At 38.1% G+C, this 26,831-nt stretch overlaps 3 protein-coding genes across 5 annotated transcripts; 2 read left to right on the top strand and 1 right to left on the bottom strand.

Annotated features, from left to right (window-relative positions):
* Positions 1-8,788: 8,788 nt before the first annotated feature.
* On the top strand, positions 8,789-10,780 carry LOC104454716. The gene is made up of 3 exons (XM_039317057.1): positions 8,789-8,954; positions 9,468-9,573; positions 10,242-10,780. The coding sequence occupies exons 1-3, from the start codon at positions 8,919-8,921 to the stop codon at positions 10,436-10,438; spliced, it is 339 nt and encodes a 112-aa protein (XP_039172991.1). The 5' UTR covers positions 8,789-8,918; the 3' UTR covers positions 10,439-10,780.
* A 3,797-nt stretch (positions 10,781-14,577) lies between these two features.
* On the bottom strand, positions 14,578-17,237 carry LOC104454260 (glutathione S-transferase DHAR2). The gene is made up of 6 exons (XM_010069055.3): positions 16,934-17,237; positions 16,740-16,830; positions 16,456-16,596; positions 15,914-16,031; positions 15,676-15,816; positions 14,578-14,826 (listed from the first exon to the last, which is right to left on the bottom strand). Exons 1-6 carry the CDS (start codon positions 17,100-17,102, stop codon positions 14,737-14,739), a joined length of 750 nt encoding a protein of 249 aa, XP_010067357.2. The 5' UTR covers positions 17,103-17,237; the 3' UTR covers positions 14,578-14,736.
* Positions 17,238-19,029: 1,792 nt separating this feature from the next.
* Positions 19,030-23,402, top strand: LOC104455854 (sulfate transporter 4.1, chloroplastic-like). Of its 3 annotated transcripts, none has more exons than XM_039317056.1 (5): positions 19,030-19,282; positions 21,101-21,614; positions 21,726-21,814; positions 22,631-22,707; positions 22,814-23,402. In XM_039317056.1, exons 2-5 carry the CDS (start codon positions 21,358-21,360, stop codon positions 23,129-23,131), a joined length of 741 nt encoding a protein of 246 aa, XP_039172990.1. In that variant the 5' UTR covers positions 19,030-19,282; positions 21,101-21,357; the 3' UTR covers positions 23,132-23,402. The 3 variants fall into 3 exon arrangements, with proteins under 3 accessions (XP_039172990.1, XP_018715323.1, XP_039172989.1); XM_018859778.2 differs by having other exon boundaries at positions 19,030-21,211; positions 21,476-21,614; XM_039317055.1 differs by having other exon boundaries at positions 19,030-21,614.
* The last annotated feature ends 3,429 nt before the right edge of the window (positions 23,403-26,831 follow it).

The raw sequence follows: 26,831 nt of genomic DNA, 5'->3' as shown, positions 1-26,831 counted from the left end.
CATCGTTTAGTAGCGCGGTACGTATGACTATGCAATTTGCATCCCTCCTATAGACTTCTATAGAACGAGCCGCTACTTTTCGAATATTTGGCCATGCACTGTAACGTAGTCAACAGACTCTGGTCAGAATTCCTATATTTTTGGCTCTTTCTCCAGTAATTCCGAAACCTCTTCTTTTTTTCTTTTTTTTGGCTAGGTCCAGTAATTGCAATGCTCTTCTCGTCCTAGTTTTTCCCTCTTTTTCTCAATCAACAACTCTGACTGAAGACTAAACTATCGTTTTATCGCTTGAAGGTCCAGAGATTTTTGGTTTTCATCGTAAGCGGAAAATTGCAGAGACTAGTCTTGTATTGTTGTGCGTTACTCAAAAGAAGGGCTTGGGATGCTGCGGCAAGTGGGATTCAAGTTGAGCAATAATGGAAGAGGAAACCAAAAAGAAAAACAGAAGAGGGTCACCATTTTCTTTGCATGAACTCAATATTTTTTTTACATTTCCACAATTCTTTCTTTTTTCTTATTAACCATCCTGGGGTTGATCCAGGGGTAAGCGCATTCTCATTCTTTCGGCTTGGGAACCAGTGGTAGCGGGTTCGAAAACTGCTTTGGGGGCACGGCCATGATACGGGTGAGTTGACGTGCTAGATCTCTTCCAGATAGCCACCCAGTTATGGTTGTGTCCCTGATTTGCATAAGAAAAAAGAAATAATTTCTCATTTCTGATAGATGCCGTTTTTGAGTAGGCAGCTTCAGGTTCAGCCATTTTGCATTGTGCAAAAAAAGGAGACAAAAGAATGAGCAGAATAAGCATAATAAAGTTCTTTGGATATGGTTTTGAAATCATTGCAGCTACCCCCTATTTAATCTCGTGAGAGATATTCAACAAATGGTCAAAAGTTGGAAAAAGGAAAGCGAAAAAGAAAACAAGTAAAAAAGATAGGTGAGGTAGAGAGAAGATATCACTGTGTGGTGATGGGGAGCTGAAGTGATTTATAGGGTTTCTAGTACAGGGAACAAGATAAGCAGATTCTCAACTATGAAACTGGGATCATATGTTTCTACACACGCCTTTTTTTCCACAGATTTTATCATCTGTGATAAGAACGTGTGATATCAAGAAAGCCTGACCGGATTGCGAAAAAGATAAGGTCTCTGGCTTCTTCTACTCTATGTTTTCTGTTTGATCATCGGTGTGTACGGCCTTCATTGCGATATCGGTACAATAATTCACATCTGAAGAGTCCATCAACAAGTAGGGATCGAGATTTTTGTTTTCTTTTTTTGTGAAATCAATAATGTGATGTAAGGGCATTTGCATCATGACACATGAGGAAATCTTTGGAGAAAACTTTGATGGGAAATTGTATGATAAAGTATGTCACATCTGGGTTCCAAAATTCCAAAGCTAAGATTAGTTGTTTGAGTTTGGGGGAGTGTTTTACTTATAAATACATTTCATTTGTATAATCTTGAGGATTATAGATGGAAAAAGAAAAACATTACATTCGGTTTTCTTTTCTTTGGTCATTACCATATTGTATTTAGGAAAGATTTTGCACATTAGAATACAAGTTCACCTCTTCGAACAACTTATCTAAAACGTAGGTCATCCACATCTTGGTCAAAAGATTCGAGAGGAATTTACAACTCTTGAACGCTTGATTACTAATAAGAGGTTTTGTTGAGCACCTCATATACCTCATTTTCATGAAATTTAAGTTCAAGAGTGGCACAATACTTTTTAAAACAATATGATATACTTGTATTGTTGGCCCGTTTCCTAATAGTTTAAGTCCTTTAGAATGGTTAACATGGTATTAGAGCACAAGCTAATGGTTCAAACGCTAGCACGATCTCTCATTTTTCTCTTGATCATTATGACTATTATATATTTTGTATGTATATAGTGGTAATCAAATATATTATTACTTCATCTCCTAACAGTCTAAGTTTTTTGGAAAAATTGACTCATCTAACAACACCAATCAAGGGCGGTTTGCTAGTTGGTCATTGTACTCTATATTATCCAAAAATCAAAGTCAAATCACTTTAATCTCTCTTTCCTCTAAAGCTAAGATTGCACAGACTTGTTATTATCTTGTCTCTTTACTAAATACTCGATATTTGCCACTCACAATAGTAAGATTAATTTGAAATCGATACTGAAATATTTCGAGTGTCTTCTATAAAATTATCTTATTGGATTAGACAAAATTTCCATTAAATTTAGTGATAATTCAAACTATATATATCAATTCTACTAAATACTCGATATTTGCCACTCACAATAGTATGATTAACTTGAAATCAATATTCACATATTTCGAGTGTCTTCTATAAAATTATCTTATTGGATTAGACAAAATGTCCATTAAATTTAGTGATAATTCAAACTATATATATCAATTCGAATTAGATGATATTACCATATGAAAAGACTAATCACCATCCCTTCTCCATCTTGAGTAGTTGATGTCACACAATTCATAGTCTTTAACTCGGCATTCCTCTCTCTCTCTCTCTCTCTCTCTCTCTCTCTCTCTCTCTCTCTCTCTCTCTCTCTCTCTCTCTCCTCCTTGATTCTTCGATCCTCGGTGCTTAGAGGCGTGAAAAAGACACCACGAGAAAAGCAAAAGAAAGTAGTCTCCCACTGTCGTTTGTTTTGTTTACATAGTACCAGCTGGGGTTTTCTCTGGACCATAATTGTTCGTACGTACCTCGTCTTTTGGTTGATTTCTACCATAAAAGATTCACATTTTTCTCTCAACATGTACGTGGTTATCATGTCCGATATCAAGTGCACAAAAAAATACATGGCCCTGTCGACGTCGTGTGATTGATATTTCAACGACGATTTTGCTCAGAACCAAATTGGGAAGTTGTGATCTCTATTGAACAGTCCATATGCCACTCGCTGCTGGAGCTATCATGCCAATTAGGATACGACATGTGGCCGACCTCAAGCTCGAATTATATCAGCTAGGTGTTGATGTGGCAAAACTGGCTTAAAGCATTAACATCAACTCATGTTATGATTTGTGAAACCTCGAATTCGTCGTGAGACTCCTTGTTTTTAGCTCTTGGCTCCAGATGAAGATTAGCAAATCAACTGGAGGGGGAATGTTTTGTAGCTATATCAATTTATTTAGAGGTTAAACAACCTATACACCCTAGGATTGATCTAATGGTGAGGGCTTTTCTCATGTTTTCAGTTCAAGAACCAACGATTGTGGATTCGACTCCTAAGATAACTCAAAGTTAAGTGGGGGGCCATGATAATGAGATGATGTGCGAGTTCTCCTCTAAGTAGTCAACGAATTAATTACAGTCATCCCTGGATTGTTAAAAGAAGAGGTTACATGAGCTCATTCGATTTTGATTAAGTCAAACTAACCTTACTTTCCAAAAAAAGATAGACCTCATGTTGAGTATCACTTATATAAACAATTCGTGTTTAATTTTCCTTTTTTCGGTATTGTAACTAGTCACAAACTCCTTTTGGAGTAATCAATTTATGCCTACACTGTCTATTTTGGAAGAAGTTCTCATGAATAGTTGAGAGCAGAGGTTGCCGTTAGATTTAGGTTGCTGTTCGTTGTAATCCACGCAGATCATACCATGCATCTGGACATCACCGAAAAAAAATGGGTTGAGTCATTGAATCGAACTGAGACATCAACTGAAAGTTAATTTGTCTTAGATCGTCGAGCAAATAATGGAATGATCAGCTAAAGGTAGATTAGCCGTTCGTCGTCTTTCTTCTGTCGTCTTCCATATGCTGTGTGCTTTCGGGGATTGATGAGGGTCAACAACATGATAGCTAAGAATTTGAAAATTGGACTTGACTCGTCACGAGAAAATATCTCGAAGAGAGACAAACAACTTCTACTCCTGCAGTCTATTATTGTGTCACAACACCTGCACATAAGAATAGAAAAGACCAGCGCAAGCGCATGGTTGATCCATGGAATTTTGCTGGCTGAGCTAGTTGACGAATTCACAGGAACCAAAAATGACAGGATGTGTCGAGATTCTCGGAGAGGGACGGTTGCTCAACGTGCTCTTCTCCTCCTATTGGCGAAAGAACTGTGGTTTACTTGTAGATGAATCATTTTTTTTTCCTTCTTTTTGGAGATTTTAATTCATAAAATAAAAGCCAGTGGTCCTTTGGATTATGTCTCGTAAATTCAATCACTCTTTTATTTCTATATCTATTCATATAACTACTTTATAACTATTATTTTACGTTTACTACTTGGCAACTGTTACAAACTATGCTTTGTGACATAGCTGAAGTTTGCCGATGATATCGTTGTTTATTTAAGAAGCTCTTCTTAGAAGGATACTCTCTAAACTCATGTAAATTGGACGGTTTAAATGATGAGGTGAAAAAATGAATATTTAATTAAGATTGGGCATAAAAAGAAACCCTCGATTCTTACAAACATCAAATGAAAGGGGCCAGTCTACCCCATCTTCAAACACCGATTATCTATATGGCATTGGATACATTTTGCTTGTCAATCTAGCGCTCAACTTGAAAACCCTCTCTCTCTCTCTCTCTCTCTCTCTCTCTCTCTCTCTCTCTCTCTCTCCTTCCAATACGTGTCGCTGCCTTTGCCCAAGTACAATGCAACCGCCGCGCACTCCATTGTCCCACGGAAGCACCCCACCTCCACCCAACAATATGACCACGATCTCTCTCTCTCTCTCTCTCTCTCTGTGGTACGGTAGTGACGGTCATCATAGATTTTTGACCACTTTTGGTCGAGGCCAGTCTACTTCTGATCGGCTTGAACTTCAGGTCGACGTGACCCAAACCGTAATTGACCATAGATTAAGGATGTTAGATCTCGATATAAGGTTGTCAACTTTCTAATCATGGTTGAAGTCTACATTCATCAAACTCTAAACATGATGTCAACACGGGATGAGGTTGAGAGGAAGGGGGAAATGGAGACGACTTGAGGAGATAGAAGTTATGGTCAATGCATGCGCCGGTGGTGGTAGAGGTAAACATCGACAACGCTAACTGAGTTTGCAACGCATTCACATGCACACACAAAGGATGGACATTGTGGCTTGATGGCATTTTTTCCATGTCTTAGGAAAAACGTGTTTGCCGAGCGTACTCAAGATGTGAGCATGAGGGCTTAGCGGTCTCATAGTCTTTATTTTCTACCATTCTTGGTTGAATAAATTTGCACCAGCCGTGCCTCTAATTGGTAAGGTACAAGTTATGGCACTATCCATATACAAACTGACTAAAATTACAAGTGCGTAGTATCCATTTCTTTAATCCACTAATGCGATGCATGATCGAAGGAAATTGTCACGTCAGCAAGAGAATAATATTCCTATACTTTGCCTCGTCCTTCTCCTTCAACCAAGCAGATGTGGTTATCAAGAAAAAAAGTAGCAGAGCCAATGATGCTGAACTCGCTATTATAGGGGGACCCCCACGAAAGAGAGCAAAGCAAGACAAGAAATTGATTGAGCTGACTGCATGCAAGAGCTTTCAGCGGAAGAAGACGCTTATAATTTCAGAAATGAACAAGAAGAGAGTGAGAGATGGTTTGATCTAGGGCTACGGTCGGTTTCAATTTTGGAGCAATGGTCCAATCACCGCTGGACACCCCCTAGAGAATGGGCAATTCTTGTCCGCTTGCGAATGCCAATTAAGCAGAGACCCGAGTGAATAGCAAGCCACTCAAAACCCAATCCTATTTTCTAATTTGGCGAAACTTTAAAACCTAATTAAAAAACAAAAAAAATATCACAACGGGACAATTGACAACATTAAAAATACGAAAATATATGTATATGCAACTGATGTGATCATATATATGTAACTATTGATAATTCATATTATCTCATGCCTGTGATTTATTGTTTTATAATATTCTAAACCTCCTATAAGATGAATGAATATGAAAAGTCTTCGTTTTTTATTTTATTTTATTTTCTTTTCCCCTCACAAGATAATACCACGAGTCCAACTTATTTTAATCTTTCCCACACCAAATTATATTTTTTCTAAAATCCAGATCATTCCTATCCCTCTCTCCTTCTCTTAGCACAACCCCATAGACGGCCGCATCCCCCGCTATTCCCGACCACCAGACCGACGACGACCACCGCAAGCATCACCACCAGGGCACCGCCAACAATGATGGCGTGCATATCTCACTCTCCATTCTCTAGTTGCCTCTTTGTCCTCTTTTTGCTCTCACATCATCCCCTCATGTCTCTCTCTATCACAAGGCGAACTCAGAGGCATCGAGTTCATTGCCTACGCGGAGCTCAGCCCAGCGTGTTAAGCCCCTCCCTCGTCGGTGTCAACAAGCTGCTCATCGATCGCGATTAATCTATATCTTGATGCCTCTAAATATGGGGGGAGGGATTGAGCCTCTAGATCCGGAGGCTAGCCGCAATCTGTCGTCAACGTCTCAACGGTGGGCTGATGCTAATGAGGACAACGATTATTCTTGTGAGGCGGGCAATGCATGAGATGGAGAGTTTCGGCGGAGATGGCTAGTTAAATAATAGGAGGACAACGACAATGGATACAGGGGTTAGAGAAAGAGAGAGAGGAGCCATGCTTGAATATGTGGAATTGGATCTGAGCGATGAACATTCAAATGAGATAAAACGTGTGACAACGATCTCGTGATGGGAAGAAGAGATGGGTATATGAATAGGTAAAGCAGACTGCATCCGAAATAATTTTAATCCGTACTTTGGGTTATTTGACCATATTCATATGTATGTCTGATTGATGTGATACTCTGGAATTGTGGTCCGCTATTCACAATGGCACAAATGCCCAAAAAGACGACTAATTAAAATTGATGTAGCTTACATGAAATGTGTGCCTATCCTATTAGCAAGGAGGTTAACAGAAGAATATTCCGAAGTTAAAAGAAATGGACTAATGATAACAACTGATCTGAAATCTATTTTTCTCGAAGAACGGCATTGATACAAGATCTAGCTAGGTGTATCCAAACATGACTCTATTTGTTATATGAGAAAAGATGCAAGAATGAGAGTGCACAAACGCATAACTTGGACTTCACTGTCAATTGAAGCTTCAATATATGTCAACAGTCATCTATTCGATTTGAAATAAAACAAAACACCTTCAAAAGAGATAATCAACAAATCGAAATGTTCAGTTAACTCAAAAATCTACCCCTTGTCTCCCGCATGATTATGTTGATAAAGGTTTTGATGAGTGATCAAGGAATCCCCATTATAACAAAACACCGAGATTACTAAAATCAAGCACGCAATATTCGTTCCAAAAAGTTTAAGCTATTTATCCTAAAAGCTTAAACTATCAGGCTACGTTTGACAATCAAGATAAAATTTATCTTATCCCGCGTTTGGTGCATGCTCAAGATATAATAAAGTCAAATATAAGGAATATGGACTGAATAAAATTATCTCATGAGACAAGTAGGATAAAGGTATATAGATTTCTAAAATCCATATATGAAAGTTTTTTTTCAAATAAAAATTTCTTAAATTAATAAATTAAAATTATATTTCAACATAAAATATTTGAATTTTAATATAAGAAATTCAAAATAACAAAAATAAAATTTTAGTTTTTAAATTTAATCGTATTTTTATTTATATATTCGAATTTAATTCTATATTATAATATAAATTCAATATATATTTTATCACATATTTTAGGTGTTTTAATATTTTAGATATATTAGTACAATTTTCTATTTATTAAATTTTTGTTAGAGAATGATGGAAGGAGAAGAAAGAAATAAATAAAAGAAATTAATTAAAAAAAGAGAGGAAAATAAAAAAAAAATAAAGTAGACAAGAGTGTCGCGAAAGATTTTTACTATTTCCATTTGTAAAATTTATGACTCATATAGGCGTTTAAATCAAATTATATATATAATATAATGTGAATATATTCAATTTTATTATTATAATCAATAAACAGTGAATAAAATATGGCAAATTTCTTTGGATTTCAAATCATATCATATTTAGTCTTATCCTAATTAGAAATTTGGACGACTAAACGTAGCCTCATAATAATCTTTTTCTATATCTAAATATTCCCTCATCAAAAGCGAGTAGCAAGAAGAATTTAGACGTGCAAATCCACATATACATGTAGCAAAAGAACAGTTAATCCATTCACATCGATATAAATGAAAAAGAAACTTGTAAACAAATAAAAAGAGAACATAAAATTTTGGCCAGAAAGATCATTCAAGAATCACTCAGTTGTCACATCCAAAATCAAATTGTCTTATTCGAAATTTGTTTTCATATCTTGGGGAAAAATGAAGAAAATATCTAACCATGCAAGTCGAATGATGAACCTAAAATTTGGGAGCGGTCGACATACAAGTGGTGCAACCATGTGCAAGACGAGGAATTGTTTCGAAAAAAATAGCGAGGGATGCAACCTTAGTGTTTTTCTTGTCTTGTAGCGAGGATTTTCCCTTAGCAAAGAAAGCGGGGGACCGGGCCCACGCATCACGTGGAGGGGGCGCTTCCGTAGCTAATGGCGCAAATCAAACCGCCCAAAAAAAAAAGAAAAAGGAAAAGCTCAACAAAGACAAAACGAGGTCATTTGCAAAATCTCTTCTAATCCCCTCTCCACCAATTATCTTTTATCTCCCACGTGGGACTCTTGACCCCACCATTTTCTCTCTTTTTCTAAATTATTTTTAGTATTTTTATTTCTCAACATTTTTTTTTTTTTTGAGACATTGGCATCTTCCCCCTTCCCCCCTTTTATATGTGAAGCCACATACGCATGATGTTGCACCGAGTCTCCCAACTTGGGTCGTCAACGTTCGTTTCGATCATTAGTTTTCACTTTCTCGTCGATCTCAACACACGGGTCAGCGAGTTGAAAGATTAGCTGATCTTGTTCCATGGGGGATTCGTCGTCTGCTTCGTATATTCACATGGTAAGTCCTCCGCCGATAAGTTTTGGCAGAGTGAAGACGAAAGGATCTGCTGATTGACAGCCTCTTCGATCTTTATGCTCTCTTGTTTAGCCTCTATGTGCTTTTAATTCGTGTCGTGTCTCTGCAGAACATGCTGTTGTTCATCGACTCTCCCTTTCTTGATCTTCTTGTGCCCTTTCAATCCTTCTCCTTCTTCCTTTCTGGTTTTGCTGGATCTTCGTGCATGAGATCATCGACCCCTTCTGTCTTTTTCTTTTCTTTCTCCCTACTTCATGTGCTCGGTTTGCTTTGCGATAACGAGGTTGCGTTTGCGAATGATAGGTGCTGTTGTTCATCGGCTCTCCCTTTCTTGATCTTCTTGTGCCCTTTCAATCCTTCTCCTTCTTCCTTTCTGGTTTTGCTGGATCTTCGTGCATGAGATCATCGACCCTTTCTGTCTTTTTCTTTTCGTTCTCCCTATCTTTATGTGCTCGGTTTGCTTTGCGATAACGAGGTTGCGTTTGCGAATGATAGGTCCATCACCTGATAGAGAAGTGTTTGATCTTTCGGATGAGTAAGGAAGAATGCATGGACGCCCTCTCCAAGCATGCAAATATCAAACCTGTCATTACCTCCACCGGTCAGCTTCATATTCCTTCCTCTTCTTGTATTATTTCAGAAACCATCCTGGTTTTTTCTTCCCCTCCCTCTCTAGATACATATATATTTAGGCCCTGCAAGTAATTGAATCTTAATTCATCCTCGGTGAGCTTACTAATAAGAAAGAAATAAAGACAGTTCAGAATCATACTAACTTAAAAATATCAAACGAAAGTAAACGTTATTGAAAAGATTTATTAAAAAAAGAGTCCTTGTCGTGAAACCAACCGCTCTTATACTTCAAACACATATTTGTTGTGTATTTCGTCCTTGTTCATTGAAATGTCTGATATCTTCAGCTCCTAGGGTTTCTTGGGAAATAATCTTCACTAACCTCCATAGCTAATAGCACTGTCATCATGGTCTCTTTTGCATGAATATGCTCTTGCTCAACTTTAAAATATTCTTGCACAATATACAAAGACGAAGTTCTTGAGTTTTGCATCGATAGTCAGATATGTTGAGGATAAGGAAGCTTGCTAAACACTTGATTTTGCTAACCCCCGAAGCAAGTATGAGGAAAACTTTTGATTTTCAAAGTTTTAACTTTTCTTGAAACTTTCTATTGCAAAAGCTTGCCTAATAAGTAAGTATTCGTAGATCTAATGTGATGGATTCAAGTGTCACATGAAATGCTAATGAATGCAGTGTGGAATGAACTGGAGAAAGAGAACAAGGAGTTCTTTGAGGAATATGCACAGTCTCGAAGCAAAGACGATCGAATGTCGGAGGAAGAGACGAGTCAAATGATTCAGAAGATCATCTCCTCCTCTGATTCCACCTCCAAAGATTCACACCATGACGGAGACGACGGCGAGGATGACCATTCAAACCCAAACGTTTAACATATTCTCTCTTAGTATGGTAGCTACTGCGAAAGCGATATAACCTTGGTGTATATGTCTTTAGTTGTCTCAATATGCCAAAACCACACACACCCCAACGACTCTCTCTCTCTCTCTCTCTCTCTGTGGTGGCCCATACAATGTGACGATGATCACCATATATCATTGCATATACGGAAGAGCACGGAAGCTGCAATTGTCCCTAGCTAATATGATGCATCTGCTTCAATGATTGAACTCGTGCTGCAAATCTTACTGTGTAAATAGATTGAGTAAATGAAATTATAAGTTATGTGTATATGTTGTTGTTAATGGGATCATATCAAGTAGTCAATTATGAAATTTCATGTCTCCTATGGATACTTTCATAAATGTTTCGATGACCATGTTATTAACTTTTTGATAAATTGTATAAACATATATGGAACGAGAATATTTTTACTTGTTTTCATGTATGAATGTCAAACAAACTAGCATGACCCAACCCCGCCAACCGGAATTTGAAAACTCCGGCTAGAACTTTTTTATTATGCATGTGGTACGTTCATTTACTTATCAGCGCTTGGGCTCTATATATAAACATGATATTTGAGTCATGGCCCGTGATCAAGTTTTATTCTTCACCTCGTATCTGCTCCGTTTATAACATTTTTGTCTTTATATGTTATGTGCTTGCTATAATCTTTTGGGTCGCGCGTGTCATTTGCAAGCTTAAGGGTCTCTCTGAAAACTTAAACGTTTAGAACAAATTCGTTGGATTATTGACTTTAACAAAAAGGATATGATTTGATTCAGATGAATTATTAGGGATATAAAAGTATTGACTACGTGTGCCCCCTCGAATCATATTTATAGGTCAAATAAATTTGCATAGATTCTTTGGCCTACATCTCTTAAATACATACAAATGTACATATTGCTCAAAAAAACTCATTATATAGATTCCTTTTGACTATGAGTATAGTTTTAGATCGTTTTTTTGCCTAAGTTAAACAGTTTCATAGAAATTAGATTTTCAGACTTTCACTCATATGATTCATTGAAAATGATTTCCAGTCAACCAAAATATTCATCTATAAAATTAGGAAAGTAAATGTCTAAATCTAAAGAGGTGAAAGCACCTTTTGAGATTGCTCATCTTGAATTTTTTCTTTTTTCTTTTTCTTTCTTTTTCTTTTTTTTTTTCTTATGCCTCCATCGGTCGATGGGCTTTGGCAACGGTCAATGACTAGCCACAAGCATAGGGCAGCAAGGATCGAGCCTTATTAAGGTCAACGAGGTTGAGCCTCACTTGTAGCCTATTGTTGGCCATCGTCAAGGCCCGGCGACTAGGGGAAGAAGAAAGAAAAAGAAAGGTATTTAAAAATCCAATTTTTTTCTAGAGATGGATGAAAATCATTTTCCAAATGATATCTAAACACTAGAAAACGTTTCGGTCACATATCATTAAAAAAAGAAAACTATTAATTCTCTTGAAAGCTGATTTTCTGAAAAGTATTTTCCTTTGTCATGAATATTTCTCCATATATGTTTGTTTTATTAAAAATTTCATGATAAAGAAAAAATATTTTTATAAAAAAATTCAAGAAAAATTATTAATTTTCATTTGTTTGATGGTTTAATAAACAACGATTTTACTCTTATCATAAAGGATAGTCATTTTTCCCAATTTAAGTTTATTACTTTTAGTTTATGAAAAAAAAAATATAAATTGATTGAATTTTAGTTATTCAAACATCAATAAGTGAAAGAAAAATTCAAAGACGGTTTTTCTTCAATCAAACGGAACTTAATCCAACTCAAAGAGAAACGTGGTGCCAAACCCCGCCGGACGATGGGAACCTCACTTCCACTCCACCAATTAGCGATCTCGACGCAGTGACGTGGCGGCTCGCCATTGGCCCACGCGATTTGCGCACGCAGGGAAACAAAGAAGGGGGCGGTCACAAATTCACAATTATGGAGCGGGGGTTGCTTTCCGCCTCGCTCTTTTTCCGCGAAACGACGGCCGGACTCTTCCTGCTCAATCCGTCGTCGTTTTGCGGGGCGGGAGGGGGCGGCGCTTGATAAATGAAGACCATAATGTGGGGCTGGCGAAAACGAGGCGTCGTTTTCAATCAATTCGCCCTTTTTCTGACGCAATTGAGGGCGATTGCCGACGGTCTCTCCAGCAAAGCCCACCTGTCCCCTGTTGGCAAAATAGTATTTCCCAATCATGTCGAAGAAATTCGCTCTGATTTAGCTCGGGAACTTAGTGGGGGTGGGCATGATCTTATGCCTTTGTTTTTTCTTTGATCTTTCTTTGTATGGATCGCATATATGAAGCAAATCAAATGGAAATGCCCACGTTTTCTAAACACGATTAATGACTGAAATATGGGCCTACTAGATTTCATGTTGGGACCTACTAGATTTTCATGTTGGCTTTTGTAAACTAAGGCAAAAATCATAACGAAGAAAAAAGCTTAAATGAATTACATTAAAAAGTAACAGGGGTAAGCATGATTTCATAATAAAATCTGAAACCTAAGAGCTGAACTGGTGGAAATTTGTCCGATTCTAAGTTCTGAAATATGCAAGATAGATTACAAGTTTTAAAAGTTATGGAACATGTTTCAATATGTAGGTTTCAAGGTTTAGGTTTGTAAAACCTAGAACCTGTAACTTAGAATCTAAAATAAGTTTTTGTGTTTTTCTTAGTCTATGTTTTCGCTTGATCTTACGGTATTCCATGGTACTTAAAAATAAGTGTATAATCTAAAATTACTAGTCTGAACTTTCATTTTATGATTGAACTTGTTAATATTTCATATTTTTCATATGTCTAAATACAAGTTATGGTCAATAAATTATAGCAATAAGCGGTGATCATTAAAGGTAATAGTTCATTGCCATCATTCAATTAACAATACAAGCGGAACCTACCTTGTAATTAATTTTGAAATATGTGACATGATAGGTTTCGGGTTTCAAAAAATAGGAAACCTATTGTAACAAATAAGTTCCAATTTTTAGGATTGGAACTTGCTCGGAATCTAAAACGGCTCTCTCTTAATAGTAACAAGTGGTGGTCAATAAAAGTGATAATTCACTACAATCATTCAACTAATGATACGAGTGAAACCTAGGTAAACCCTAAAACCGATCCTAAAACCTGTAATAATGTAGGTTTTAGATTTCAAGGTATGTAGAGTAGGTTCCAAATTCCAAAAAAAATGAGGAACTTGTTCTAATGGGTAGGTTCCGAATTCCAAGTAAAACTAACATGGAATCTGGAACCGTTCACCTCTAAAAGACATTCATTACTTGAGTGCTAGCTGAGCCTATATTAAAAATTAGGAAAATAGCATGACAACGCTTCTTAAAAATTGGAAAAGGCACCTACATAAAATGCTTCAAATGAAAATGCGCATGTTTTTGAAATACAATTAATGACTCTTGATATGGACCTAGTAAATTTCATGTTGGGACCTACTAGATTTCATGTTGACTTATGTAAATGTAAACTAAGGCAAAAATCGAAAAAAAAAAAAAACAAAAAAAAACGTTTACCATCATGACAAATTTCACCCGATTTCAAATTTACAAGAAAAAAAACACAAACTTTGACAGATTTAACACGACATTTCAAACTTGCCACGACTACATCGAATTTCCTTAGTTTAATTTTACGTAAGCAGCAAAGGGAGCAATCCTCTGTTTTTTTCCCTTTTCCAACCAAAGTTACGCGAGTGATCCGCTCGATTTTAATATAAGCACCAACCCAGAACAACGCATCTCCCAAGCCCAGATGCAGTTTTGAGAACTTGGGCCGAAAAATCGAATTTACTACTTGCTTGTCTGTTGTCGAGTGCTGCAATGGGCCCAAAGTTTGTAGGGGATCAGCAATCTCTCCTTCTCTCTACCCCTCAAATTGCCAACATGAGATGTCAAATCACTTCCAAGTTCATCACCCGTTCCATTCCTTTGATTCCCCAACGACATCGACGATGTCGGCTTCTCTATGTACATTCCCGAGAATTTGCCAATTATCCGAACCGAGCGGGATAGAGGCGGCCCATTCAGAGAATTGACTGAGCAGCTGCTAGGAAAATTAGTTAATCCTCGAAGAAAGAATCACTCATGGAAACCACGAGAAGGGCCTAAGCCAAGATTTGCAACCTCCATTCAAACCACACTCGGGCCACACCAGTAGAATTATAAATACCATAAGCCCCAACATGGGTGAGATGATAGTACATTTATTGACTTCCATAACAAAATATCAAAGTTGACACTAATAACGCAGAAGCTGCGATTCATGCTTCATTGACCTTCGGCGCCCATCCAGCGACCACATGCTCCTTCGCCGGCTTGGTCTTCACAAAGGACTCCCGAGCAAACAACAGCTGCAAAAACAAACGAAACATCAGTTGTTTTTAAAGTGTCCACATGAACCTGTGCATTTTCAAAGGAGCTGCACAAGATGGTAGAGAAGCAAATGACAAGACCTGGACAACGATCAAGAAAGAAACAACATCATTCGAGAAAACACAAATGGAAAATCATTGAGAAAAGTTTTCAAGGATTAGCCTAATCCACTTAAAAGAGCTAGAAAACTCAATCTTTACTATGATCAAACGATGCCCTCCCGCATCAAGGCATTGCCGTATATCGGAGCTGATATTTCTTATGGAAAAAAACAATTATTCGATATTTGGAACAGTACAAGGATCCGCAGCCGTATGTTCCTGGATTTAAGTTCAACTTCCCCAGAACAAATGGAAACCCAAGGTTTATGTCGGCAAATATCAATACACCTAACAAATGCCTCGGCAACTACATTTCCACAACTGGACACCGCCTCTTGTCCTCTTTCGCACGATTCACAACGCTATGACATGCACCACTGGTTTCAACACAAAAGATGTGTGATCACAGATTGGAAACGAAGTAGTCCCTAGCAAATTTGGCAACAATACCCACAACAGGCGCTGGTACCAATAAAATCATAAACGCCGTAAATGGATGAAAGAGGAAGCACATGCGATAGACGGATGAAAGAGGAAGCGTATCAACTATCAACGCATCAAGCGTATGCAGCACTCATGGTGGCTGTTAATTTCTCTGTCCATTTATCAACCCCTCACAGCACTCATAATAGCTAGCTCAATGAAACCTCATTCTACCAAAACTTAACACTTGCCAACAGAAAACAATTTGCAGAAACATGAGAGGCTGCGGACATCGTATTTTACCTTGGTGTAGCTGTGAAAATGAGTAAAGCTTTCTGGGACTGTCCATTTCTTGAAGTGGCCGAGAGCAACCTCAAGATGGAACAATTTGGGGGCCACACTCAAGTCAACCGATGTTATCTTTTTTCCAGCAATGTAGGGACCCTGTAACCACAATAATACGCACCAGTAAACCTACAGAAGAAAATGCAAAATTTTCGAGCCATTTTTATGTACAGTTGACTGTGAATATGCATTTTACATGAGCCTTGAGATGTTCATCCAGCGCCTTCAGTTCACCAAGCAATGCCTGCTCAGTGCCATCACTTGGGTCCTTGCTCTTCACAAACTCCACAAAGGAGATGAAAATTTTCGAGCCCCTGCGATTTTAGAAGAAGGCATAACGCTGGCTGAAATTCAAAAGTCAAGAAAACAGAGTCCGATCTATCTATCTGATATAAGAAAAGAAAACAAGCTTTTCAAGACATTTTGGCAATACACATTTTACTGCCCATACATATAGCTAGCCTTATAAAGAAGCAAAAGAGAACGCTAAGACCACTAGAAACCGCCCAGCATGAGTACCCATCAATGTCTCTAAGCAAAAGCAAAACGCTAAGCAAAAGGAATTCTTCCATGAAACTGATGAAGAAAACTGATAGCAAGATATTTCAAACAAAGAACAGAAGAAAATAAACCAGAATGGTGAAAACATGACAGGACAGCAGACACAGACACAGACACACACAAACACAAACACGTACAGAGAGAGAGAGAGAGAGAGAGAGAGAGAGAGAGAGTTACACAGATGCAAACTCAGGGGGAGGAGTGAGCGGAGGTTCAGGGTATTTCTCTTCAAGAATGCCAACAATCACATCAGAGTCGGCGATCCACTTATCATCGATCTTGATCAGCGGCTTCCCTTCCGGATTCACTTCCAATAACCTATCAGCGAAACATTCGTCACAAAAAGATCATTATAACGACCAGAACCTTTACTATCCCGAAAGACCAAACACCGAAAAAATTACGACATTCCTCGCAAAAATTGCCTAGAGAGAGAGAGAGAGAGAGAGAGAAAGACTTACCACTGGGGTTTCTCACTTAAATTGATGAGGTGGGTCTTGTACGGGACTTTCTTCTCCTTCAAAGTTAGCATCACCCACTGGCTAAACGGGCCTAAAAAACACGGAGAAAACACCACACAGCCCGATCAGCGAAGACACAAACCCAAAAATCCCCTCACCCACATGACGAAACATCACCCAGAGGCGAAAATTACAGTCTCCAAGAAAATCGTGTGCTCCATCAGCAGCCTTGACGCAGATCTCCAACCCCTCTATTTTTATCATTTTGGTGGGTTTCCCCTCTTCCCCCCGGCGAGGGAGAGTAAACCTCTTTCTTTTTTTCATTTTGGTGGGTTTCCCTTCTTTGATTGAGGAAGGGTCCATCCGGGGTTGAGTGATTGGCGAGTTGATTCGAGTGAAGTAAGCTGAGAAAGTGAGCGTCAGTTGAAGATGTAGCTGACAAGTTTTTGGATGAGACTGCCAGAAGGGGAAGGTAGCGACGAGTATATATAAGGAGAGGAGAGGGAAAAAGAAGGGGTGTGTGCGTGGAAGACATGGGTAGGTTATCGGTTAAAAGATTCCTGTTGGTCGTACGCGTTTTTTTTTTTTTTTTTTGGGTGCTGTGGTAACTACTAACTAGCCGTCCCGCCAGTTGTTTTTTTGAGAGGCAGCACGTTCCGTAGCGCACGTCAACTCAAGTCCGGGGCGAAGTTTCTCCGCTGCTGCTGGACGCCGGTCGGAGAAGGCCCTGCTTCTAGGGAGTGCCGGAATTGTCCCGAGGCATCCGCATGCTTCCGTCGTAATTATTGTTTCAGGAAAACGAGAAAATTCGTAATTTCTTTCGTATTTTATGATTCATTAGGTGGATGATTTGGGGTGCTCCGAAAAAATCTAAAAATCAATTTTTGCTTGTTGATTCAATTGTTTTCGAACTAGGCACTTCAAGAGTCATTTTTGCATTGATCCACGTGTGCAGATAGCGGATTTCATATTCAACACAAACATCTTGCTTGTCTGTGTATAATTCCATTGGAATTAAAGTATCATTACATCTTTAAGTGCTTTTCAGCAATCATAGAGGAAATTTTGCCTCTTGATACCTACCGTGAGACTTTATAGGATCATTACCAACTATTTTAAAATCATATGTTATTTGATGAACATATGATTTAATATTTTTAATATTTTATCACTCCCCATCACACTGAGTTTAATTTTTATATCTAATGCCGAGCATAAGAATATTTCATTGGGAGAGAAACAAAAACTTGGAAAGATTAAAACTTTCATAATTATTACTCTAATATCACGTGAAATTTTGTGAATACCATTATCAATTGTTCTAATGTGCTAAGCTGTTAAATGTAAGTATAATTTAAATATTTTAATGTTCTATTACCAATGAGCAAGGAGGATGTTGGTATGCTGTTGTCTTGTTTGGCTACATCTAGTCGTAGTGGGGGTAACAATCTAAAAACCATCAAGGGTGGATGAGGTCGAAATTGATATATTAAGAAATCCTTGATATAACAAAACACTTAAATTACTAAAATCAAGCATGCAATATTTGTTCCAAAAATTTTAAGCTATTTATCCTAAAAACTTAAACTATTAGGTTACGTTTGGCAATCAGGAAAAATTTATTCCATCATTTTCCTGATCAGCTGATCAGGAGACCGACCTTTTTAAAATTCACTTTGTTTCTATCAATTTGGACGTATCCGTGCATGATCCTGAGAAGCACATGCGTTCTACTTCAGATGCAATTTGATTGGACGATGGGGCTTTGTTAGGTCTCCATCGATGCCAGTTTCATTGGAATCGTACCGACCCTTTTTTCTATTTATAAAAAAATGATGAATTTTTATGTGATGATTATCGAGAAACTAGATCGGAACCGTGATGAGGGGTTAGGAGTTGAAAATCCAGGAGGCAATGAGTATAACTTAAATAAAGAAGTGGGGGCTAATGAAAATGACTGGTGACTAAATACTAGGTAGTCACGGCTGTCTGGCTATTCTTTTTAGGAGTAGTCTAATAATTGGGTCGATACCAATCATTGATCGCGTGAAGAAGAGCAAACTAAATATGTTTTCAGCAAACGAGGGGTCGAGATTCTGAAAATCCTTATTATTGCCATATTGACTATGATCTTTTAAACTTTTGTCGCATCACGAAAATGAATTCCCAGATCATTATGAGCCCCATAAAATCTACAAATTGAATGTAAAATAACCACCGCGCGATTGAGTAAAAGATCATCATCCCCGGATCGTGCCGGGGTCAAAAAGCTGATCCCCATCAAATTCGTTCCACCGTCGATATTTCCGCTCGAATTTCTCGCCCTCCCACCAGCCCCTTCGGTCCCCGCTCCCTCCTCCGCCACTTAAACTATTAGGTCGTAGTGGGGGTAACAATCTGCTATGTTACTCTCAGCCTCCTTTTCCTGATCAGCTGTAAACCATGAAAGTGATGCAAAGTCAGGTGTATCTGGAAGTGTTACAGGAATCATAATGGGCTGTGCCCTTATATTCTTGACTTCATTGTTTGAATATATACCGCAGGTATGCATCCTTGTCGGCAATTGTTGTTCTTATGGATCTGCATTTATGTCGGGATGGTGGGTTTACTTTCTCTTTCTCCTAGTTTAGGAGCACACGCATGCTGATTAAATAGTGCTTTGTTTTGTAACCGATGACTTAAGAGAAGGATTTGAGGAGGTTTATCGGTCTCCTCTTCATTTGAAATACTAACTATTGGCTCAACATTTTTGTTATCTGCATCGTGCACTCACTGCCATTGTGATATCTGCTGTTATGGGCCTGGTAATTAATCCTGTTTTAATTCGTATTAAAGTTGATATGAAGAACCAAGAACTAAGGAACTCTTAGAAGACTTCTATTCAGTCATCTTAGTGTGGCTGATTAAAATCGAGGAGTTCATCTTTTCTGATGATGATGTTGTGCTGACTTCATGCTGAATCACTAACTTTTCCAACATTCTGTGAAAATGGTATATGAATTGGAACTGCTGTCAGATTTTAGTCTGTACGCAAGAGCGCGTCTACCTATAAAAGTACCGGGGGCTGTCCTGAATGAATTAACCGAGAACACATGATCTGCCGGCGCATTTTTGTTGGTCCCCTGCTTATTATTATTGATGACCATCCATTTCCGGACAGATAGCATGACTACTTTCTTGCCTACTGTACGAATGTTTCCAATGATGCATCTTAACAGAGCAACCTTCAATAAAATTTTGAAATAGGATAGTGGAGTCAAAGTACTTGCCTAGAAATATTGAAAAACGTACAAGCATGCACCCTTTTAATATTAGGGATCTTCAAGCGAAATGTGTAACCTGTAACGTGCAACCCTCACATAGGTCTATACGCAAAATATTTTTTCGTTACAAAACATAACAATATGTTCCACAAAAGACACTTTAAAGCTCAGCATCAACACCTTTGACATAATGTTTTTACATAGGAAAAAATGCACTCCAAGTTGATCTGACTATGCATTACAGTTAGTTTGTTTCTCATTTGCTCCCTTCCAATCTCGCTAATGCCATCAATCTTATTTTATTGTTTGTATTGCACTTACGAAGATCTAGTCTTGTTTGTTTTTCATCTGCATTTCTGTTCTGGTTTGCTTGTTATCTGAGTGATAAGTCTCCAAAATATCCGTATACGAAGTACTAATAGGCCTCGGAAGCCTATATCATCCTCCAGCTGAAATCTTTAAGTTATTAATCAATATATGCTTATTTTATCTTATCATGAGCCACATAATAGATTTCGCACAAGTAAAGTAGTTCTGTGTTTACACTTGCCATGAATTTGCAAGTGTTAGCAAATTGGGATTTTCTGTTTAATCTGCCATCTTATGACAGAAATTGTAGTCGATATTAGTTTCATATTCTAAATAGATCCTTGATGTCCAAGTGAATGTCCACTTTAATTACTTAGTGAAAAAAATTTGAGAACCGACTTATTCTCAAAGTACGGAAAGGATCGAGAATTACTGTTAGTTTATTTAATAATGAAATGGAATTCAAGCTATTGCTAATTTGTATTTCAGGTGGATTATCAAGAAGCTATATTTCTTTGGCATGTAAATAAGAAAGATTTTCTTCTTTGGACAATTACTAGCACAATAACATTGTTCCTTGGAATTGAAATTGGTGTGCTTTTTGGGGTGAGTACCTGGAGCAGCGGCATTTGAGCTACTGAATTTAGATATTTATGCTGTATGTACATTTATTCAGGCATAGTAGATATTATGAGCTACCTTGATGTACTTAGAGTTCAGGATGGAAATTGCTTTGAGAAGGTCACTATCGATTTTTAATAATCCCAACATTAAGCAGCTTTATCATAGGAACCGCTAAGGGAGCTTGGAACTTATGATCCAATTTTGACATGTTGTTGATGCTATAGATCGGTGCTTCTATTGCTTTTGACATTCCTGAATCAGCAAATCCACATATCGGTAAGTCGATTTACTTATAAGCTGCTCTATGTTTTCAGTCTTCACTGCTGCTTATCTGGTTAACAATGCCATTGCCATGTGTCCTTATTTTCCTTCTTGTCGATGTTTTCCTTTAAGTGTGAAAGCTGCTTCATTTGCTTTTCCAAATGTCTACTCTCTCTCTCTCTCTCTCTCTCTCTCTCTCTCTCTCTCGTGTTGATGCGTGTCAATGTACTCCTATAACCATCTTCCTCAAGATTTCACAGCTTCTTATCTGTTTTGCAGCTGGCTTGGGGCGCCTACCTGGCATCACTGTCTATAGAAATATAGAACAGTACCCAGAAGCGTATGCCTCCAATGGCATTGTTATTGTTCGGATTGATGCTCCAATATATTTTGGCAATATTAGTAACATTAAAGATCGGTAATTATATGGCTTTGCCCTCCCTATCTGGTTCATTTTCATTCTGAACCTGTTGGTCGTTCTCATATGTCTATGAAAGGAACCACTAAGTATTCCAATGTTTCTTTTCAGGCTACGGGAATATGAAATTGAGGTCGATAAATTTACACGGCGGGGCCCGGAAGTTGATAGGGTTTATTTTGTTATTCTAGAGATGGCACGTAAGTTGTCATTTTAGTGGTGCATTTGGTTACCTATACAAAAACAATATGGAGATGATCCTTCATTAGAGTCTTTATTATGTTGAATTGATATGGAAGTGAAAGTATATAATAGTTACTTATTCTAGTCGGCTTGCAATGTATCTCTCCTGTCTCTTGAAAACTTAGTTTGATCCTACAACTCAATTTCCGAGCTAATTTTCTTCCAGGCTGGGGAAATTTATTCCAGGCGTGGACGTAATTTATCATGCACATGTCTGCTGTTGATCATCATATATTAAATTATAGGCTTTATAGGCCTGACAATAGGTGGAGCAGTTGTAGCCCTTTTTTTTTTTTGACAAAAAAAATTGCCTTATTTTGGGAAAGGTTATGAACTATTAGTTCCATGAACCACGGACAAAGTATTCTATATTGATGTGTTTTTTCGTTTATGTCAACTTATAAGAATATAGTTGAGTTGATGTTTCACGAATAAATGATTTCTTAATTGTCGGCTAAATTTTAATGTTATATCTGTTTTGTTCTTTATGAAAATCTACACCAAATCCTCGGGCCAAGAGCTTGGATTAATGTTGCAACAGGCCTCATAATTTGGTTTAATTGTTGGTGGATACTGAAGATTCGGCCAGTCAAGCTTCACCTTGAAACAATGCAAATTTTTAATAGGATTTCCATCATTCTCGGCTTAAAGTTTAAGGAAACAGATTTACAACCTCATTTATTGTTACTCATGCTGATATAGGGCTTGGCTTCACTGCACTGGGGTTTTTGTGCTGTCACATCTTAGAATCACATCTTCGTTTCTTGTTGCAGCCGTAACATATGTTGATTCCATTGCTGTTCAAGCTTTAAAGGACTTGCACCAAGAGTACAAATCACGGGACATTCAGGTTTGTTGACCTCTACCGAGAACAATTGGTTCATTTTCTTGTCAGTCCCGCTAAAAGTTCCTTTTGCCATCTCCACAAGCATCTGAGACATTTCTTGGTGTGGCAGATTGCTATTTCTAATCCGAACCAGGACATCCTCCTTACCTTTTCGAAGTCCGGAGGGGTTGACATGATTAGCAAGGAATGGCTCTTTGTTCGAGTTTATGATGCCGTTCAAGTCTGCCTTCAGCATGTCCAAAGCATAAAAGAAATGCCCACAACACCCGATCCTCCACCTGAGGAGAGACCCAGTCTCTTGGAGAGATTACTCAGGCAAACGGGAGAGGATCTTTCGATTCCCGAGTTGGAGTCCGGAAATCAGAGGCCTTTAGCTTCAAAAGATACCGATCCTCAACTGGAACCTCTCTTGCCCCGGAGGCCTTGAATGTTTCTTCCCTGCGATGGATTTGCTGCCAGAATTTATTTGTACGAGGCCATGCTCAATTGTATGATCTATTAATCCATTTTTTTCCGGCTGTAAAGGAGGAGTCTTTTTTTCTCTCTTTTCCGTGAGTAAAGTAGATAATCTTGTATAATAGGATTAGCATATGTCCTTGAATTATATTCACCAACAAGTACATCTCAATTAGCTGCATTCTATGAGCTTATCAATGTAATTCCGTTTCCCTCCCTCCGATCAAATTTTTTGCCCCTATTGTGCGTCTACTATAATAAAAATATCTTCTTTTTTTCTAAGAGAAGTGTCTGACTATCAATGAGGTTGGTTCAATTTTACAAATGGGTTTTGGGTATAAGACAAATGCTAAGAGTTAAAGCCCTTCGGAGAAATGCAAATTGTGTTTGGTAAAAACTCTTTACAAATGAACTTTGAATTCAAGTAGTGTTTGGTTTTTGCAATGGGCTTTAGATGTATTTTTTTATTAAAAAAGGACCTAAACTCTTCGTTGGAGCCGACGGAGGACTATGGCTACCGACGAGCCAGATTTGGCGCCGACAGTCATCAGTTCAGGTCACTTGATCTCAAGCAACCCTCAATGAGGGTCGGGCGAGGGTTGAGGGTCGTGCAACCCAACCGACTATCGATTGAGGTCGTGCAAGACCTAGGCAAGGCTGCCTAGGTCTCATGACCATAGGTGATCCTCACCACAGGTAACGTGACCCTAGGCGGCACTCACTTAAGATTGTGTGATCTCTCGTGAAGGTCTCTTGGGTCGCGTGACCCTCATTAGCCCTTGGCCGAGCAGGTGTGGCCTCACTGGTGCCGCTTTCGTGTGAAGATGAACAATTACAATGAGGGGTAAAACTAAAAAATTAAAGAATTAGTGAGGATAATTTTGGAAAGAAAAAAAATTAATCTTGATTTCAGCATTTCACAAATGCTATTTCGTTAGGCTGGGTGCAAGTAGCATTGAGCTTTCAACATTCCCAATATTAGCATTTGACCAAAAACTTTTTCAAAATACTTGCCAAATGCTTCAGCATTTCCTTAAGGGACTTTAGAGGCTAAAAGTTCATTGAGAAAGCTTAACAAAATGCACCCTATGAGATAAAAGTACAACTATCTTTATGGTATAAAGACTATAGGATGCTTCATCTATGTTTATCGTAATTACTGTACTTCGCAAGTCAATTATATGATGGGTTTTTTGCGTCTCTACTATTGCTTCTAGTTTTGTCTCTGTAGGTGGTACTGTGTCGTGAAGTAGGAAAAACCTTAAGCTTTAGCCTGTGGGGTGAGTGCTTAAAGCCTTGACATAAACTTAATTGTCCAATTATCTAAAAAAGTAGAAGTATCGAAGCATTGAAATGGGTGATAGACAGAGTACTTGTTAAAGAAGCTGACTTGAAGACTGCATCTGTGGCAATGCATAAGAAGACTGCGTCTGATGTTAAAGAAGATGACTTGAAGACTACGTCTGTGGCAATGCATAAGAAACAAAGAAGCATTTGAAGATAGTAAATTCAAGACTGACTCAAAGAGAGAGTCTGCTCATCACACGTGTCTGCAGAGTTTGAAGACTTAAAACAAAAGTTAACACACGTGTTCTAATACATTAGGGCGGTTAGTCTGTTAGACATAAAACCAAAGTTGTTGAGCCGGTATTGAGTCGGTTGATTCATTTTTCATCATCTTCCTTGAGTATAAAATACAGAGGATAGAATAGAGAGAAAAGGAAGGAGAGAAGAACGAGTAGTGCAATTGAAGAGCAGATGGAAAAAGCTCTCGTTGAATGTATGCTTTGCTCTTTTTTGATTCAAGAAATAAAGAAATCTTTCTTCTACATCTTGTGTTCTCTGCTTTTCGTTTCTCTGTTCTTCATTTCTTCTTCTACATCTTGTGTCCTATGTTCTTAGTTTCTCTGTTCTTCGTTTCCTCACATGGTATCAGAGCTATCCTGAGAGCTCTAGTTTTTCTACTATACTTGCTCGAAATCTGTAGAGTCTGTGTGGTCCTCAAGATAGTAAGAAGATCAAGAGCAAAATCTGGTTTCTGGTTGATAGTAGTCGAGAAGCGTATCTTCAAAAGCTTCTGGAAAATACGGAGAATGGCAGCAAGGATACGAAGTATCCATTCCCGATCCATGTCAATATAGCCAACTTTGTTACAATAAAACTAGCTGAAGATAATTTTCTACTTTGGCAAGCACAGTTTCACAGGTTCCTGCGAAGTCAAGATCTTTTTGGATTCATCAATGGCGAAACACCACCACCAGCTCAAATGATGCAGGTTGAGATTGAAGGTAATGAAACAGAAGTGGTGAATCCTGATCATACAGATTGGATGAAAACTGATAAGTTAATCTCATCCTGGATAAGTAGAGCAGTGTTTGAGAATATTTTAAGCTTGATCATTAGGCTAGAGACATCATATGAGGTATGGCAGACTCTTCTTAATCGTTTCACACAAAAGTCAGTAGCAAAAGAATTCAAACTAAGGGGAAAACTGCAAGCATGTCAGAAAAGAGATAGAACATTGAATGTGTATCTTCGAGAGTTTAAGTCTATTTGTGATCAACTTAATGCCATTGGAAAACCTGTTGATGAGATAACCAAGATGTTTGGTGTTCTCGAGGGATTAGGTTCAGAATATGAAAGTTTCAGAACAACAATGTATTGCTTAAAACCTCAACCAGATTATGATGAGGTTATCTCTCAGCTCGAGAGATTTGAAACTAGGCTACAAACATACTCCGTGAATCAATATAATCCTAATCTAGCCTACTTTGGCCAAAGAAAGTCTGCTGGAATTGTGCAAAACTCTAACTTCATAAATCAAAGAGGAAATAGTCGAGGTGGATACAGCTATGGCAGGGGACGTGCAATGAATACTAGAGGTCGTGGTAATGACTATGTTGAAACAGGAAGAAATCAACATTACAGGATGAATAACCCGAATCTGAATCAAGAAGATCAGGTTAACAAGTTGTCACACAACTGGTCTAACTATGGACAGGGGTTCAGACCATATGTAAATTCTTCTCAAAAGTATCAAGCCACTAAGTCTTATCCACCACAAAGTGTAGCATCTGATTAGAATATGCAGAGTGTGAAAATAGCAAGTAATAGTCCATTAGAATGCCAAATCTGTAAGAGACCAGGACATACAGCACTTCGATGTTGGTATCGCTTTGATAATTCATATCAAGCAGATGAAATACCAACTGCACTAGCAGCAATGCATATTGAAGACTCACATGGCACCGAATGGTATCCGGATACGGAGCCTCGGCCCATATCACCGAGATCCTGGTATGCTTCAATATTGTTCTTTATATAGTGGGACTGATACTATTATGGTAGGAGATGGTTCTTGTTTATCAATCTCCTGTGTCGGTGATGGCTTATTGCATACAAAAACTAGCTCATTACCACTAAATGATGTATTGATAGTTCCAAAAATAAAGAAAAATCTACTGTCTGTTTCGAAGGTAACAGATGATTATCCCTGTTCTTTTATTTTTGACAAACATGGGGTATATCTGAAGGACAATTGCAACAATACAACAGTGAGGCTAGGAAGCAAAGTCAAGGGACTGTACCAAGTTGACCCTAAAGTCACAGAAGTTTTCTTCACTCAAGTTCAAAAAGAAGTAGGAGAAGACTTATGGCATCAGAGGCTGGCA

This window comes from Eucalyptus grandis, chromosome 7, assembly GCF_016545825.1.
Source record: "Eucalyptus grandis isolate ANBG69807.140 chromosome 7, ASM1654582v1, whole genome shotgun sequence".
Classification (NCBI taxonomy): Eukaryota; Viridiplantae; Streptophyta; class Magnoliopsida; order Myrtales; family Myrtaceae; genus Eucalyptus; species Eucalyptus grandis.
This window is presented reverse-complemented; position numbering and strand designations above follow the sequence as displayed.

Coding starts and splice junctions, on each gene's coding strand:
- LOC104454716 (XM_039317057.1), top strand. CDS start 8,919: ATGGGGGATTCGTCGTCTGCTTCGTATATTCACATG. Junction 8,955..9,467: donor CTGCTTCGTATATTCACATG/GTAAGTCCTCCG, acceptor TGCGAATGATAG/GTCCATCACCTGATAGAGAA. Junction 9,574..10,241: donor ACCTGTCATTACCTCCACCG/GTCAGCTTCATA, acceptor TAATGAATGCAG/TGTGGAATGAACTGGAGAAA.
- LOC104454260 (XM_010069055.3), bottom strand. CDS start 17,102: ATGGACCCTTCCTCAATCAAAGAAGGGAAACCCACCAAAATGAAAAAA. Junction 16,032..16,455: donor CCCCCTGAGTTTGCATCTGT/GTAACTCTCTCT, acceptor CTAAAATCGCAG/GGGCTCGAAAATTTTCATCT. Junction 15,817..15,913: donor ATGAACATCTCAAGGCTCAT/GTAAAATGCATA, acceptor TTGTGGTTACAG/GGTCCCTACATTGCTGGAAA.
- LOC104455854 (XM_039317056.1), top strand. CDS start 21,358: ATGTCTACTCTCTCTCTCTCTCTCTCTCTCTCTCTCTCTCTCTCTCGT. Junction 21,615..21,725: donor ATTAGTAACATTAAAGATCG/GTAATTATATGG, acceptor GTTTCTTTTCAG/GCTACGGGAATATGAAATTG. Junction 22,708..22,813: donor ACAAATCACGGGACATTCAG/GTTTGTTGACCT, acceptor TTGGTGTGGCAG/ATTGCTATTTCTAATCCGAA.